This window comes from Microtus oregoni, unplaced genomic scaffold (assembly GCF_018167655.1).
Source record: "Microtus oregoni isolate MIOR12 unplaced genomic scaffold, Mior012 000021F_ref0000039, whole genome shotgun sequence".
NCBI classification, from domain to species: domain Eukaryota; kingdom Metazoa; phylum Chordata; class Mammalia; order Rodentia; family Cricetidae; genus Microtus; species Microtus oregoni.
In genome coordinates this window covers 38,811,133-38,828,680 of record NW_024543080.1, presented here as the reverse complement: position 1 = coordinate 38,828,680, position 17,548 = coordinate 38,811,133, and the positions used below count along the sequence as shown (strand labels likewise).

The 17,548-nt window shown below is 45.0% G+C and overlaps 1 protein-coding gene and 1 long non-coding RNA gene across 3 annotated transcripts in view; one reads left to right on the top strand and one right to left on the bottom strand.

The window, feature by feature from the left end:
* Positions 1-4,625: 4,625 nt before the first annotated feature.
* Positions 4,626-6,386, bottom strand: LOC121460876. The gene is made up of 3 exons (XR_005976116.1): positions 6,361-6,386; positions 5,539-5,664; positions 4,626-5,018 (listed from the first exon to the last, which is right to left on the bottom strand). It is a non-coding gene; the product is annotated as an uncharacterized LOC121460876 (long non-coding RNA).
* Positions 6,387-8,290: 1,904 nt separating this feature from the next.
* The window catches only part of Rbpj (recombination signal binding protein for immunoglobulin kappa J region), a 79,674-nt gene continuing 70,416 nt past the window's right edge, over positions 8,291-17,548 (top strand). The window contains exon 1 of one of the 2 annotated variants that reach the window (XM_041671262.1): positions 8,291-8,422. In XM_041671262.1, the coding sequence (XP_041527196.1) occupies positions 8,325-8,422 (98 nt within the window). In that variant the 5' untranslated portion in view covers positions 8,291-8,324. Of the gene's footprint in view, positions 8,423-8,592; positions 8,655-17,548 lie in introns of those variants that run through there. The other variant, XM_041671263.1, reaches the window with a different exon arrangement.

The following is a 17,548-nucleotide window of genomic DNA, read 5'->3' as shown; positions in this document are numbered from 1 at the left end:
AAAATGGAAGCTTTGTTTTTTATTATAATGAGTAACTTTATAACCACAGCTAACTTTTTAACCCCCCCCCCTTTTTTTTCTGTGTGTGTAAGTGATTGTATCTGTGTGTTGGGGGTGTTTGTGCATTTGGAGGCCCCAGGTTTATGTCAGGGCTCGCCCACTATTGCTCTTCCACAACCTTCCTTGAAGCAGCCTATGAGTCAAACGCAGGGCTCACCAATATGGCCAGGCTCCTGGCCAGCTTGTTCTGGGGATCCCCGTGCTCTGTCGTCAGAAGCTAGAATTACAGATGGGCCACTAGGCCCACCTGGCATTTATTTGCATAGGTTTATGGGGGATCCAGACTCTGATTCTCATACCAAGCCAGTGTCCTAGCCCCAGAGTCGACTTTTCAAGAGCAAATGTGCCAGTTGAGAAATTAAGTGCCATGACCTTACCTAAGGTCAACTGTTTCTATTAAATGCTTACAATTATCTAACTTGATGCATGCCACAGAACACTAATGCAGGTGATAGTTCATCTAAGGGTTCAGAAAACAGAATGTGTAGAAATTCCCAGGGTTAGAAGCTTCCTGTGTACCTGGTAAGTTCATGAACAATTTCAAACCCTATGTTCCCCGTTTGCAGATTAGGAAAAAATGAATCTATCCATAGTGGGCCAGCTGGTTAGTGGTGAAGGCCTTGACTCCAGCTCTTTTTCTTTCTTTCTTTTCTTTTTCTTTTTTTGGTTTTCAGAGCAGGGTTTCTCTGTGGCTTTGGAGCCTGTCCTGGAACAGCTCTTGTAGACCAGGCTGGTCTTGAACTCACCGAGATCCGCCTGCCTCTGCCTCCCGAGTGCTGGGATTAAAGGCATGTGCCACCACTGCCCGGCTCCAGCTGTTTCTTCATATTGGATATTTAACACTGACATAATGCAAATCCCTTAACGAGTGCAATATATGATACATAACAAAGGGGGAAATTCTGTGAAGTTAGAATTTTAATATATGACTCTATGAATGAGAAACTGGAATTTTATGATTCCCATGGTATGATTTCTTTGTTTAGTGTTAACTGCCTTTATATTACTTATGTTACAAAAAGAATGGAAAACAGGGGCTGGACAGATGGCTCAGTGGTTAAAAACATTGACTGTTCTTTCAGAGGACTCAGGTTCAACTCCCAATACCCACATGACAGCTCACAACTGTCTGTAATTCCAGTTCAGGGGACCTGACAACCATGGCAAGATACTAATACATAAAAAAGAAAAGAAACTAAACACATGAACCACACATGGAAACATTTTCTTCCTATTAATTTGCTGTTGAAAGCTCCGGCAGGTTTTGAAATTTGTACATACACTTTACATACATTTGATCCATTCATGCATGCTGCACTTAGCTAGAGCAAAATGGCCTGCTTTCTACTTGGCCTCCCAGTATTGCTGCACCTTAACAAGCCAAGCAAAAAAACGCAAACCAGGCCCACAAAAAAAAGTCAAATTGCTAGGGTCAAAGAATCTTGTAAAAACTCAAATATAACTTGAAAGAAAGCATGGGCATTTGCTTTCCTTTCTCAGACTCACCTGAAGCCTGTTTCTCAAGTTCATTCCGTGACTCGCTTCTAGTATTCCAGTGCTTTCCTTATTGTTTTCTTCTATCCCAAACAGGATTTTTTTGTGTGTAGTCCTAGTTGTCCTCGAACTCACTCTGTAGTCTGGCCATGAGCTCAGAGATCCACCTGCCTCTGCTTCCTTCAGTGCTGGGATCAAAGGTGTGCTCCACCACTGCCCGGCTTCCTTAGTCTTTTTTAATCTTGGAGTTAGAGCTCACGTTCCTTATAGAATTGCACAGTCTAATACCACCTACTGCACTCTTGCAACCTTCTGAGACTCTGATTAACATACACTAGGACACAACAGAGATGCTGCTGTAAACACAAGGGTATAGGGATGAGGGAAAAATAGGATATGTGTACATACGTGTGTGTGTGCGTGTGTGTGCGTGCATATACGCACACTTGGAAGCCAGTGCTTAACGTTAGGTGACCTCCTCAGTTGCTTCCCATCTCAGGGTCCCTTTCTGAATGTGGAACTTGCTGATTCCCTTCGACTCACTGGCTAGCACTCATGTTGTTCCTTCCTTCCCAGCTGGGATTACCTGTGTGTGGGGGAGCTTGCTCTACCTTTACACAGGTACTGTGGTATTGAACTCAGATCCCCGTGATGTCTGGCAAACTAAACTGAGCTATCCCCTAGCCCCAGGGAGTCTTCTTTTATGCATGTTGTGGCCATCTCATGTGATTGATGACAGGATGCCTTGTTTTATGTATATACTCAAAAGTACCCCCTGGCTACAAGGGTTTTTTTCTCAATTACTTGAGGTATGTGAGTCTTTTTGAAATGATACTAAACAACTGTCATTTCTGAATGGGCTATGCTAAAGAAAGAAACTACCACTTATCTGGATAGTTAGCTATCTTTTTTTTTTTTTTTTTTTTTTTTTTGGTTTTTCGAGACAGGGTTTCTCTGTGGCTTTGGAGCCTGTCCTGGAACTAGCTCTGTAGACCAGGCTGGCCTCGAACTCACAGAGATCCACCAGCCTCTGCCTCCCGAGTGCTGGGATTAAAGGCGTGCGCCACCATCGCCAAATGGGTTTTTGAGACGCTCAAGCGACACTTTGTGCTTAAGAAGGATTTCGGCAAGAATGAGAGTTGTAAACTTGCTGATGAATGGCATTGCTCACGTACAGGGACACTGTGAATCCCCGCAACAACTCTACGAGTTGGGCACTATCACCTACCTTTTACAGGTGAGAGAGGTTAAACCCATTCTCTAATGACTTATAGCTAAGAGCTCAGTGTTGGGGGTACGGTTCATTAATGTGGGAATCTTAATTCAACTTGATTTTAGGTTAAAAGCACCATCAGCCTTGTTGGGAGGCAAAAGGAGGCTTGTTAGAAGTTCAGAGGAGACTTGGTTCACACACTAAGCTCCAGCCAGTCAGGACTCCTTAGTGACACCCTGCTGAGACAGAGAAGGAATAAAAGCAGTACTGTAGGTGACTGTGTTAGTGAGCTACACCTGCTTCAACTGCCCAGTGGACCCGTGCCCTTCCAAACTCATTCCTTTCTTATTTAAATGTTTCGTTTATTAGGTAAAAAAAAGAAATGATATGCAATCTCTCCTGGAGTGAAAACTTCTGGGGGGAAAGGTGGTCCTCACGCTTTGTTAGAAATACCTTTTTCAGGTATTTAATCCCAGCATTTGGAGGCCCCATCATTTGGGAGGCAGAGGCTGGCAGACCTCTGTGAGTTCAAGGCCAGCCTGGTTTACTAAGCAAGTCCCAGGACAAGGTAGAGAAACCTTGTCTCAAAAAACAAAAACAAAACAAACAACCCTCCCCCAAACAAAACAAAATAAAACAAAAAGGCCAGGTGGTGTTATTGGCACGAGCCTTTAATCCCAGCACTCGGGAGGCAGAGGCAGGCAGATCTCTGTGAGTTCGAGGCCTATCTGGTCTACAGAGCTAGTTCCAGGACAGGCTCCAAAGCTTCAGAGAAGCCCTGCCTCAAAAAATAAATGAAGGAAGGAAGGAAGGAAGGAAGGAAAGAAGGAAGGAGAAAAAATACTTTTTCCTTTTTTTTGAGGCAGGGTTTCTCAGTGTAGCCTTGGCTGTCCTGGAACTCACTCTATAGACCAGGCTGGCCTCTAACTCAGAGATTTGCCTACCTGTGCCTCCTGAGTGCTGGGATTAAAAGCATGCACTACCACTGCCCAGTTAGAATTACTTTCAAGCAGGAGTCAGCCACTGCGTCAGCATGCCTGGCATCTCTGGTACAGTCTGTTCAGTTTGTTATGCACACCTGCTCCATGACTCACGCTACTAAACTCACATTTAGAGTTTCAGCAATGCACGCTAAACATTTTTTTAGCATGTGTAGGTAGTTTGCCTGCATGTATGTATGTATGTATGTATGTGCACCATCTGTGAGCTTTGTGCCTGAGGAGGCTAGAAGAGAGTATTATCTTCTAGACATGGAATTACAGAGAGAGCATTGGGAATTGAACCCAGGGCCTCTGGAAGAATACCCAGTGCTCTTAAGCCCTGAGACATCTCTCCAGCTCCCTTCCCACCCCTTTACAATTAAAACCTTTTAACGTTAGGATAGATAATATTGGATTTCATTATGGTGATTTCAAATACAGTTTATTTTTGCTAACTCTTCTCTCCCTTCCGCTGGCCTCCCAGTCCCCATGACCTTGTGCTTCTCAGCTACCTTCTCACTTTGATGTCACGGGTATCTTACTGCCTGCCCCTCCTGCCTCTTCAACTTCCCCTTTTCTCATCACCTGGTCTCCTTTCTAATTTCATATTGTATGCCCACACTTATACCCAGTGGTATGCATATGTATAAGCTAGGAGCCACATAAGAAAATTTCAATATTTGTCTTTCTGAGTTTGGGTTGCTTCACTTAATCTATTTTCTAGACCCAGAAGAGGTTCCCAGCATTTATCATCAGAAGTGTTGTAATATATACGTAGCCTAACAAACAAACGGGTTAGTATACTTGTAGCATAAACAACACAGAGTTGTATGATTAACACATACGGACAAATATACCCAAACAGTTTCCACAGAGACTGTATTTTTAATCCCACAAGACACCCATGAAAACATCTATTTCTTTATTGTCCATTTACAGCATTTTCCTTTCCTGGGGGGGCTCACATGGAGAGCAGGAAACTCCTAAGTAGTTTCATTACTGGTCTACCTCAAAATGGTTTTCTTTCCTCCCCCTTTCAAAGCACCTTCTTTCCATCACTTAAAATCATCTCTGCTCTGCCCTGTGAGAGATGCATTATCTCTCCTCCATCCCCCTGCAAATACTGAGTATCAGACAAAGTTCCCGGAGCTGAGGCTTGAAGAATGACTAGAAGTGACCAAAGTCCTCGTTTCCAACCGTCGCTAGCACGAGGAGAGTCGGGCCATAAACAACACACAAGTGTCCTCGGTGGTGCTTTAGGCTGTGATGCCCTGAGGAAAACAAAGGATGTGAGAAGCAGGACCAGAGCAGTCACTCTAGTGAAGGGTGGCCAAAAGAGGCCAGGGTACGACATTTACCTAAAGACTTCAGAGGAGTCTTTCTTCCTCTTGTGCGAGTAAGGGGAGAGCATTGCAGGTCATGGAGAGGGCACAGGACTGGAGCTGAGGGTGTTTAATGTGCCCCGGGAGTTTCAAGAAGGGCAGCAGGCTAGGGCTTCCACTGAAGGAAGAGAGTACCGGCTGGAATCAAGGCGGTGGAAGAATTTGGCAGCGAGCCAAATGCTAAATTCTCACAGTCAAATGGGAAAACCACTGGAGTCCTTAGAGGATGATAAGGATTGACCCACTGAGAAGAGTCAGAGGGAAGCATGCATGGAAGGAAGGAGGATCACTTAGGAGACAGCCTGTAAACCAGCTGGGGAAGGCACTAGCTAAGGAGCTAGGGAGGTAGAGAAGGTTCGGATCTAGCTCTGTTTTGAAGATACAGCACTGTGCTTTGAACATAGCTCACCTGTGATCCCAAGTTCATTTGTAGTCTGGGTCTCCAGTAGTAATTTGAGTAATTTGAATTTTTATGAAGTTGGGTAATTAGGGCATCGAGTCTGGCCACCAAAGAATGATCCCTGGAACCTACATACTAGGAGAGAATGGGTTCAGCAAGTTGTCCTCTGACCTCCACATTTGTGGCTTGTGTACACCCACACACATAAAAAGGTTACCTAAAAAAAAGTCACTCTAGAGACAAGCGTGGGTCCTTCTGTCTTTGGTTTCCAGTGTCCCAGTTGATGTGACCTCTTCTGTAGGCACGTACTTCTGCTGTTGTGACACCATCTGCTAAGGAGGACTGTTTACAGCCCAGCAGGTGTTAGCATCATGCTCCTGCACCCTCCAAAGCTGGAGCAATATCACCTTCCTTTCCTTACATATTGCCGATTTGAAAATAGACTAATAGATGTAACTAGCATGATTTTTCTTGCTGACTCAATTCTGGGTGAGTGATAAAAGGTAAAAGTAATTTCAAGGTCCTCCCCTTAAGTGAGAGCGAAGGAGTTGCCTTTATTGAGAAAGGAAAACACTGTAGGCGGAGCTGATGGGTTGAGATTAGGTTTATGACTAACAGGGTTTTCCAGCGTCTCAGATGGCCACAGGTCCACCATTAGTGTCACAGACCTCACTATGTCTGCACATCCTTGGGAAGATGGCTCAGAGGACATGTTTATAGGCTTTCCTTCTGCTCTAGATGAGGCTTGCTCTTATACAGCATATTAAAAGGCTATACATTCCTTTTTACGTGAATAAGCAAAGAAATAGGCAAACCCACACCTCTACAAACCTTCAAAACGCAAAAGCTTGGTTTCCATCCATAGTATAATCAGAAGACATTAGTTATTGGGGGCTCGCTGTCCTTTAAATGTCAAAACGCAGTTCAAGTCCGTATTCGTGAGTCTATGATGCCAGTAAGACACCAGTCCTACACAGTGCCAATTTGAAAAGTGACTAGCTGAAGAATATTCTGACACCTCTTGGGCAAATAATCTTGAAAGAAAGGATGCATGGAAAACAGCAGCCACTAATGTAACTGGTGAAACAGTACCTAAAATGGGATGCATAGAAAGTGGAAGGAAACAAAGCCGGCATCTTAAGTCATATGGAGGAGGAGAGGGGCGGCAGAAACTGACTTGTAGGGATCCCTTTAAAGGGTAGGAAGAGACTAAAGAAAAGATACTTCAGATCGTGTCCTTGTAAGACAATGCAAACATGCAACATAGCCAAGTTCAGTTTTCCCGGAGCCTTGCCCGCCTCACAAAGCCAGTAAGACAACTGTACAGAAAAACCACCCATTGGTAGTTAAGGGAATCTAAAGTTGTTGTAAAGCAAGTGGAGTGGAGGCCCGACTAGGTGACTCAGATGCATGACTCAAAGCCGACACGGGGGCTGTCTGTCAGCTCCCAGAGGCGGGGGGCACTGCGTCTGGCACATTTCAGGAAAGTACCAGGCTCGGGAGGGCGACAGGAAGCCTGCCCGGCGCGTGCGTGAGTGTGCCAGGGCGGCCTCCGCCTGCCTCTCCCCGCCACGCGCCCACCGCCCCGCCTTACGGGCCAGCCCGACCCTGCCTTCCACGCCCGGGCACGCGCGCCGGAGCAGCACGAGACGGACACCTGTCGGGCTCCAGCTCGGCGAGATTTAGGGCGCACCCCGAGCCGCCCGAAGATGGGGGGGGGGGGGGGGAGCCCGTTCTCGCGAGGCTTGGGAAATTTCCCACGGCCAGTGTTGTGTCTGAGCCGAGCGCTGGAAGGCGGTCGGAAGGAGGTGTAGCGTGAGACTCGACTGCCCGCATTGCGCACATGCGCAGTGGCTCAGGCGCGCGCCGCGCCAATCCTGCGGCGCCTCGGAGCGGGTTTCGGGCAGCGGAGTCCAGTTGTCCGGGTTTTGCGGCTCCCTGCGGGAGGCAGCCCAGGAGCTGGGAATCTCTAGGAAAGGGAAGGGCGGGGGGGGGGGGGGGGGGGGGGGGGGGGGGGGGGGGGGGAGCGGGGAGGACAGCAGGTAGGGGAGGGGCGGGGCTCGGGCCTGCACCTGGCTGGGAGCTGTCGCGAGCTCGCAGCGGGGGACAGTGTCAGGCCACCGGCGGGGAGGCTGCCCCGCAGTCCCCTACGCGCCGCAGCTCCCGCGAGCTGGCCAGACCGCCCTGAATGCCTAGGCAGCCTGAGCTCGACGGGAAGCTCGCTCCCGAGTGCTGGGGCTTGAAGTGTGGCTCGGAGCGGTGGCTCTGGGGGAGAACCGTTCGGGGACTCTGATGTGTGGCTGCGCGGTGGACGTCTGGTGGCGCCTTTGCCCGAGGCTGACCCCCATCGGGGAGAAGCGGCTAAGACCACAGAGCTGACTCCCCGAAGCTTTCCGTCTGCAGAGCACGGGCGAGGGTCGGGCCACGCTGTAACCATGCCCGTGTCCCCACGTGTGCGGGGAGCGCAGGGGCAAATGAATGGAGACAGCTACAGGCAGGTCACTGGGTCCGGATCTCTGTCCGGTCTCCGCCGCTCGGGCACCTGATCCCGACATTAGCATAAAGGAGGTGTCCAATGAACGGCTGAATGAATGAATAGGGCTGGGAACCCGCCGCGAGCGGGAAGCCACTTGGAAAACACCCACTTGAGGAGGTGTCTCGTCTAGGCCTGTGAAACGCTCACATTTTCCCAGGACCCCTCCTCCCGGCCCCGGGGCCCCGCCTCCTGACCCCTCCAGTCCTTGTCCCCGTAGTAATCCCCTCCGGTTTTCCTCAGTCTCCACGTACGTCCCCCGATGGCGCGTCTCAAAACCCGGATAACCGGAGCGCTCCCCATGGACTACACGGAGGGCTCGCCTGCGGAGGAGCGGCCTGCGCATGCTCCATCGCCGGGGTAGGTTTCCAGGGAAGGCAGCGAACAGGATCCCCTAGTCCGCGGGTGGCGCGAGGTGGCAGGCTCCCGGCGGCGGCGGAGCGGGGAAAGGCGGCGCGGGGGCCGGGTGGCAGCGTTCAGCGAGGCCGAGGGAAGGGGCGGGGGAGAGGAGCAGGGAAAGGCGGCGGGGGGAATCTCGCGAGGGTTGGAGTTTTGGCGAGAGTTTGTGGAAGATGGCGCCTGTTGTGACAGGGTAAGTCTGAGGGGGAGCGAGTGCTGGGAACCGGGAAAGTTGCGGGCGTCTGACTGCCCGCGGCAGGCGGCGGGCCCGGGCTGTGCGGCACGCCTCGGCTCGGGAGGGGGGCGCGGGCGGCGACGCGGTGTCGCGGGCCGGTGCGGGACTCGCCGTGCGCCGCGGTGGAGCGGGCTCCGGTGCGTGAGGGCGGGCGGTGACGAGGCCGGCGGCTGCGGGCGGAGTGCGGTCGGCGCGCGGGGCCGTGGGCGCTGTGCCCGCCGCGCGCCCCCTTCTGCGGGCCTGGCCGGGGAGCCAGCGCAGCTTTGTTCCCGGCGGCCCGCGTCGCCTGTCCGCTCCGCCGCTGTCCCCGGAGCCCGGGCGCTTTGTCTCCGCGCGCTGCCCCCCGCGACTCTGCCCCCGGCCCTTTGTTTCGCCGCCTTAGGCCCTCGGTGGGAGCCGCTGCGCGCCCCGCATCCCGTCTGCATCTCCACTTCACTGTCCTTCCTCCCGTGCCCCTTTGTTGTCTCCCTCTCCTCCGTAGCCGGGTGACCTGCCACAGCCCAGGCACCAGATTCCTGCCCCTCTTTCTTCCATTGTCTTTCTCCTGTATCTCTTCTCACCTTTTTCTGTTTGGTCCTTAGTCACCCCCAGAGGCTTTGTCTCCCCTATCTAGTGGCTCATTCGCCTAGCATCCCCTTCCTCTCGCGTCACTGCTTGCTTGATTTATCCACTGCCCACTGTGTCTGTTGAACTGTCTCAGCCCCGGGGACTCCATCTGGTGCTTCGAAGTGCGCACAGACTCTACGGTTTGCTTTTGTTGTTGGAGTCTGGTAGATGCTTGGGGAATAACTTAAGTTTGCTCCTCCGCGCCCCTCCTTTGCTTCGCACCCCTTTCTTTCGAGATCACCCCAACACCACCCCCACGCTCCCTCCCCCTCTCCCCCGTGCGCCGTTCTCCTGGGATTTAAACGACTCAGATTTTCTTTGCCATCTTTCTGGACTCGTGATTGTTTTGCTTGGTAGCAGTAGTGCTGGAAAAAGAGCTAGATTCTTGATGGTTATTGCCTTTCATTATTGCTTCTGCTGGCTCAGGCCAAGGGCATCCGTAGTAGCGTTGCACTTGGGTTACCCGAGGATTGATGAAGGGTGTATTGTAAGACTGTTAGAAGTAGGCGCAAAGATATTCCTTTTTTTTCTTCTTCTCCTGTTGGTGTTCGAGAATAGTTCAAATATTCACAATGGATATTCATTTGGTGTGAGTAGGAGGTGAGTGAATTTTGATGTTGAAAACTTGTGAATGTTGGGGTGGAGAATTGTATCCCACCCACCACCCCCGGAATCTGGATCTACAGTTTAATTGTTTTCTAAGGAAGAGACATCTCGCTTTTGGTAAATGGTTTGCTTCTTAATTTAAATTAGAGTTTACCATTTATGATTGTTTGAATTTGCAGTTCGTGATTTTTTTACTTCTGAATGTGTGGCACCTTGGGATCAGGTGCGGGAGAGCAGAGGGCAGTTTTGGTTTGATGAATACTGACTGCTTTTAGGATCTTTGTGGAATACATTAATTACTGGCAGTCAAAAAAGACAGTGATAGCTTTTAGTTTGGTTATCTTAAAGGTACTTACTTCTGTTGCAGCTTTAAGTTGTTTTCAGCTCTTATTGTTATGGTGATGTTAAAAGCTTGGGGTGATTACTAGGGGGTGTGGTGTAGGTTATTGTATACTAATGGCCTGAATTGTTGTGCTAAGATTAATGTAACAGGGGTGTTATTAATGAATGTATTGTTCAGGATTTTTTTTTTCTGCTAGTTGGATCACTACTTTTAGAAGATACATTGCCCATAGATAGAGTCATTGGAAGCTTCATCTCTTTAAAGTTGGACACAAAGGGCTGTTGATGAGTTTGTAGAAGATGAGGTCTAAGGAATGTTGGCACTTTGGGAAATGTTGGCACTTTTTAAAAACGTGGTGATTAGAATTAGTAGGCTGATTTCTTTTTTCGGGGGAAATCATTTTTTTTTATGAGTGATACATGAAGTTTTCTTGTGAGAATTTTTATTTGTCTCCTACTTAGTGCATAACTCTGGAGGTTAAAATCAGGCACACACTAGTTCTGACCTAAAGCACAGTGTAAATAGTGTGTAATAATGGAATGTAGTTTGCTCTGATTTGTGCATTTAAGAATGATCACATACAGCCTGGTCTACAAGAGCTAGTTTCAGGACAGACTCCAGGCTCCAGAGAAACCCTGTCTCAGAAAAAGAGTGATCACATAAAGACACCATAAAGTGAGTTTTACAATTGAGTTGTGTTGTTTCTAAACATGGGAAACTTTATCTTAGCCAAAAGGCTGAGAGAAGTGATCATTTAAGAATTTTAATGAAATAAAAAAACTGCACCTTAATTAGACAGCAGTATATTTAGACATATATGGGATGGACTGTAGCTGGAAAACTTTCTGAGAATTGACAATTTTAGCTTTAAATTTATTATCCCCAATGTTTGTAGGGAAACTGAGACTGGTTTGTAGTATTTTAGATTGATTGCACACTTCTAGAGCAGTCACAGTTAAATTTATGTAAAAATCACTTCTTGTCATATACTCACAGATTTCTCCTATTTCTTAAATGGATAAGATAAAAAACAAAGGGTATACTGCTATTGCCAGATGTAATTCATTAGATAACTTTTGGTATCATGGATGGGTAAGGCATTAGAAGAAAATGATTATGTTTTAAAGTTCTTAAATGTTTTAATTCTGAGGTTCACTTCATTTTTAGAAATAAGACTTGGCTTGAAAGCATTATTTTGCATTTTGCTTCCTCCCAATACTACATTCATGTTATTCCAGCTAGGGGCAGTATTTTCTCATGGATTGACTAAAAGTTGTTATTTTTGGCATCTGGCTTTGTGATTATTTCCAAGTTATTCTATTTCCTCTGCCAGTTTCCTAACTCTGTAGAATGGGAATGGAATAACTTGCCACATCTGCAGAGATGCACCCTGGGGTTTTCAGAACCCCCTTGGATGAACAGTGTGCTTAAGATCTAGGAACTGTTATTGAAATGAGCTGATGTGAAGTAGGTCATATTTTATAGGAAGTCAAGTAGGAGGTATGGACTAAGTTCTTGGCAAGTTATAGGAGTGACAGTAGAATGAAAAGAAAACCCAACCATGTATTATAGTTTGTATAAAAGATAGATCTTTCTTATAAATTTAGAGGGAGAGGGTCAAGCAAAATAAGCTTGTGTAAGAGATTGAAGCTCTATTAAACCAAAGTGTAATGGCACATTGTAAAATCATGAGATGCCTTTTTTGATTTCTGCATGTAGTAATACTTTTTAAAAGATAGTAAAGAATGTTTTCCCTGTACTCTTAGCCATGTCTGTTAATAGTAATGACAACTTTTATATTTGGCCTACATTTTTTTGATGCTTTGTCATATGCTTTCAAGAATATTTTCTGACCACTAGGACATAAGTTTAGACTTGACTCTTGGCTTTAGGGAAGGTTTGTTACTTTTTTTGCACTTGCTACCTACTGATGAAACCCATTGCTCCTTTTGACAGCTCCTTTTGCCAGTCAGGTGTCATCTGGTCCCCCTAGCAAAGTTAGGCTTCCACTTAAGAGTGGACGGTTTTTAGTAAGCTAAAAACCTTTACTTCTGAACCAGTGAGAGAAGGTTGCACCATTCAGCCCAGGCTGGCCTGGTGGTTAAGATATTCCTGCCTAAACCTCCCCAGCGCTGGGATTACATTTGTGCACATTCCTTCTTTCTAATTACTAAGAACTGATAGTTTTACAGCCTAAACAACCCCTTTACTCTGTCTTGTCCTTAAAGCCACAGTGCATGCTGACATCACTTCACCTATTTTTACCACAGGCCTCCTTCCCCTTCTAGATTTACCTCTAGATTCTCTAGCTTCCCCATGGCCAGAGCAGTGTTTCTGAACAGTAAATCAATCACTCTAGTTTAAAAAGCTTTCAATAGCTCCCCCTACAGCCTTCACTAGGAGAAGCAGCAGACTTTGAGGTCACTTTTAAGCTTTGCTCTTTCTGTCTGTGTTGGGTTCCAGTTCTGTTTTTCTTTTCCCTTAAATCTCTGTAATAGATTCTGGCCTATTCTTTCCTCGTCCATCAGTTGCAAGGTAATTATTCCTAATTCAGAGGGTTGTGAAGGTTAAGTGAGATAGTAGTTGAAAGCATTTATAGAATTCAAGGTAAATACTTAAATCTTTGCTAGTGTTTCATAGCAGGTTCTCCATAGCTATTTATTTCATAGATGCCTTTTTCATCTTCAAAGCTCATATTTAAGAACTTGGAGTGTTCCTGCATAGGCTCAACAGTTTAATGCCTCCCTAAACTTGAAAAATAGGTTATTCTTTGAGACTGAGGTCAAGAGACTAGTCTAATGAAGATATTGGGCTAAGTTCCATGCTCTTGCTGTGTTATTAAAAGATGGATGTAATTCATTTGGAAGTATGTTACTAAATTGTAGTGTAATTATATTCAAATACTGTTAGTTACTTGGTGACAAATGACATTTTTTCTTAATCATTTATATATCTCAGGACTTGATAGGGAGTAGTTGAAAAAAATTTCAAACAGAAGCCTTACATTACTTTGAAACTGAATATACTGTGACTATATAATCTAAAGTTAGTATATATAAATTTCTCATGTAATAAAGATACTTATGTATCTCTCACTTATAATTCTGTTAAGAAACTGTTGCTGATTAACCTAAAGGAATTTTTAGCCTCGGGCTGTCACATACTATTAGAAAACATAGCGAGGAATTGGGCAGTGGCGGCACAGGCCTTTAATCAGCACTGGGGAGGCAGAGGCAGGCGGATCTCTGTGAGTTTGAGGTCAGCCTGGTCTACAAGAGCTAGTTTCAGGATAAGGCCCCAAAGCTACAGAGAAACCCTGTCTCGAAAAAAACAAAACAAAATCCAGAAAATATAGTGAGGTTTATGGAAGGACATTGGGACATTGTACACTGCTGTAAATTGTCCAAGAATGACAAATATAAATTTCACATTGTGTTTTTATATGGTTGGTTATCAAGTAGATCTCTCAATAGGTTATTTAGGTTATTTATTTATTTAAAGACAAGATTTTTGGCTGGGAGAGATAGCTTAGGTTTTAGTCCTTAGGGTGTGAATTTGAGTCCCAAATGCTGGCATCCCAAGTCTGGGGAGGTTGAGACAGTGGATCTTTGGAGCCCGTAGTAGGGCTCCCCACTAGGTCATCCTAACCTCCTTGGTGAGTTCCAGGCCCCAGAGAGAGAGACCTTGTCTCCAAAAAAGAAAGAAAAAGAAAATGGTCAGTGACTGAAGAATGACACCAGATGTCCTCACGCCTCCACACATGTATCCACATAGAACACACACAGTCACAATATTTGATCTCTGTGAGTTTGAGGCCAGCCTGGTTTATACCCAGGACTGTAACAGAGAAGCCCTGACTTGAAAACAAACAAACAAAAACCATGATAATCCATGGGATTATGTATATGTAGCCACCCTGTCTAGCTGGTTTCATTATTTTTAAGTGTTTCAATTACTTCTCAGATGCATAAAAATGTCCACGAAAGCTTAGGGGATTGTATACTGCTTTGTTTTTGATCCATGCAAGGAATCAAATTAATGATTTACAGGAAAACCCATTTTTAGGAAGGATTATTTACTGGTTACTTATAGTTTCTTCATCAGATTCTGTCTTTATAAAGTAGGGAGTAATGCTTTCATTGTATGTATCTGCCAGGCACATTGTGACGATGTTACATGTGAAATTATAGAGGTCCAATAAAACAAGGTGTGAGTGATTTGTAAATAGTAAAATATGGAGCTATTTTACTGTCAGTTCCCTTGGTAACCTCTCATGGACAAGGCTCAAGATACACTTTTCTATTGCATCCTGTGGTTTGTGGGTCATGTTTTAGGAAGGCAACAGTGTGTTTAGTACATAGGACCGCAGCCCTTGAGATACGTGCTTTGACATTTTGAGCAGGCACATTTGGTAAATTACGGATTCACCAGGGATGTTGTCATTGAGTCATTCCCAACTTTGGGGTTTACTTCTTGCAGCTCATGGATCTGCTTGGACAACCACAATAATAAAGGAATGTTGACTGCCCAGCTGCTGCTATCTTTCAGACACTGTTGGCATTTTGGATGCCTCTTACAATCTGACATTACATCATGTTGCTTATGCCTCATTAGGCCTGATGCTGCTTTAGTGAATGAAATGATAGTCTTAATGTGTTTTTCAAACATACACAACAGATTTATGGGGGTGGAAGAAGTATAAGTGATGGTAATTGTCTATCTGTATAAATATTTTTTGCTTGTTTGTTTTGGTTTTTTGAGACAGGGTTTCTCCATGTAATAACTCTGACTTTCCTGGAACTCAGTATGTAGACCAGGCTGCCCTGAACTCACAGAGGACCCCCTGCGTCTTCTTCCCGAGTGCTTCAATTAAAGGCGTGTGCCACCACTGCCTCACCTGTATAAATATTTGCATATTTGTTGGGTTGAGAAAATGCACAGAGGTACACACAGCATCTGTTGAGTCAGATTGATGAGGTCTCTGGCATTATTGGGGACAGTTAAACTGTTTTAGGCTTATATACGAAAAGACAGAAACCATTTTTTAGGCATCATAAGTTACAAAGACTTGAACTGAACGTGCTGCCTGCATCTGATGGATGTGAGAGAATACACTAGAAAATCCCTCTGCCATGATTCCTATTTCCTTTAGTATGTTTAGTTGACACTAGAGCTAATTTGCACTCTTAGTTTGATGATACTCTGAATTGTTAGAATAGTTTCTCATAAAAGTGTCCTGTCAAAGTGTTACTTTGTGTTAGAGAACGTAATAGAATAGGCTGCATTATGAAGTATAGAACCAGTGTTGCAGGGGCTTGTAAATTATAAACAGCTTTGCTTTCGACACACCTTAATTTATTCAGGATTCTAGGACATACTAATATTAGACTGGTTTGCATTGGAACAAAGTATTTCCCCCCCTTTTTTTTAAATATTTATTTATTTATTATGTGTATAGTATTCTCAGTATTCTGTCTGCATGTATGCCTGCAGGCCAGAAGAGGGCACCAGACCCCATTACAGATGGTTGTGAGCCACCATGTGGTTGCCGGGACTCGAACTCAGGACCTCTGGAAGAGCAGGCGATGCTCTTAACCACTGAGCCACCTCTCCAGCCCTCCCCCTTTTTTGTAAAAGTTCATCTGCAGGTGTACTTATTCAAATCATACTTTTGGTTCTAATGTGAGAATAGTTCCCATGCCCCAAACCAGTTAATTCTCTTCCTAACCCTTCCACCAATTGGAGTAAGCAGAAACGCAGAGGTCCCAAGACATGAAGGGTAACTTCGGGGAAATGAGGTTGTTCTCCGTTAGAATATTTCATTAACAATATGTAGTAAAGAGACAGTTGTTGAGCACTCCTTGGTAAAGAACTCCACTGTGACAGTCTCTTAAAAGTATCCAGTGTGCTGTGTTGGACATGATTTAGTGGAAAGTGTTCAGATAACTAAAGTTAAAGAGAAATTGTGGTGAGTGCTGAGACACATGTATAGTGTTGGTAGGCACACTGGTATCCTTGATTATGTTCAATTGAAGGAGTGTTTATATAAAGATGGGTGGTAAAGGGAAGTTTTAGTTAAGCCAGAAATGTGGTTTAGGACTCTCTGGAGAAACCCAATCAAACTGAGTCAGGGATGCATAGAATACCAACAGGTTTTAGTTGATCCGGGGTTTGTTGTAAAATAGATTGAAATTGGTGGTAATCATAAGAGAAACATAATAGAGGTCCATTTTGGGGATAGGCCTAGGAATGGAAAGTCAAAACAGCTTTTTGTGAGCGAGTGTAGTATTGGGAACTGTAGAGTCAGTGTGCTGTCTGTTACTAAAGTAGATCTTTGGTAGTGAGCATGTTAGTTAATTTCAGTTCTCATGGTGTTGATTGGAGGATTGAATACAGTAAAGGATATAAAATAACCTTTCTCAGTTTTGGAAGTAGTAGATGTTTAAGAAATAAGTCCCTAGGAATGAGCAGTGGATGCAGCAGCTGGTGACCCATTTCAGATTCCCCATGCTTTTCTCGTGGTATCTGTGCACGGATTTTGCTTTATAATAAACGATGAAGTATCCTTTAGGGGGTGGTGGAAAGAAATGGTTCACTATCCCCCGCCTTTGTACTGTGGAATTTTCAGTTAATGAGAAGGGGATATGAAAAAGAAGGAAGAAAAAAATCTACATGATTAAGACATATATGTTGACATAATGGAAGAGTGAATGAAGTGAATAAATTTAAGAGAACCTATATATAAAAGTGTTATTTAATTGATATCAGAATACTTATGCATATTTTTGCTGTGACAGTTAACCCTGCTCTAAAGATGTTGATTTGTCTGAGTTACATCTGTCTACTCTTTCTGTGAACTCTTAAAGCCATTTTATTTGTAATAATTACATAGACCATCTCCCAGATTACTACTTGCTGGATGAGTGGCTGTGCCTGAAAAGGATTTAATAATATGTAGCGCTTGCCACTAGGTGGCGTTTGTTTTAAGTGATAAATCGGGCATTCTTCATAGAGTGGATTTTCTACTAATATGATTCATATAGAAATTGACTCTTAGATTAGATTCACCATTCTGCATTTCTGTACTCTATTTTTGAAGACTATGAAAATATCACATAGAAAATCCAGAGTGTTAAAAATTAGAAAACTAAACAGTGTTAGACTATATCCCGTAGATACAGTCTTATTGTAGGAGAATTTTTTGTTGGTAAAACAACATTAGGATTTCTTTAGAGGAGAGTGTGGCAGTGTGTTTCTTAGAGGATTTTTTGACAGATGGTGAAGTGTAGTCTGTCCT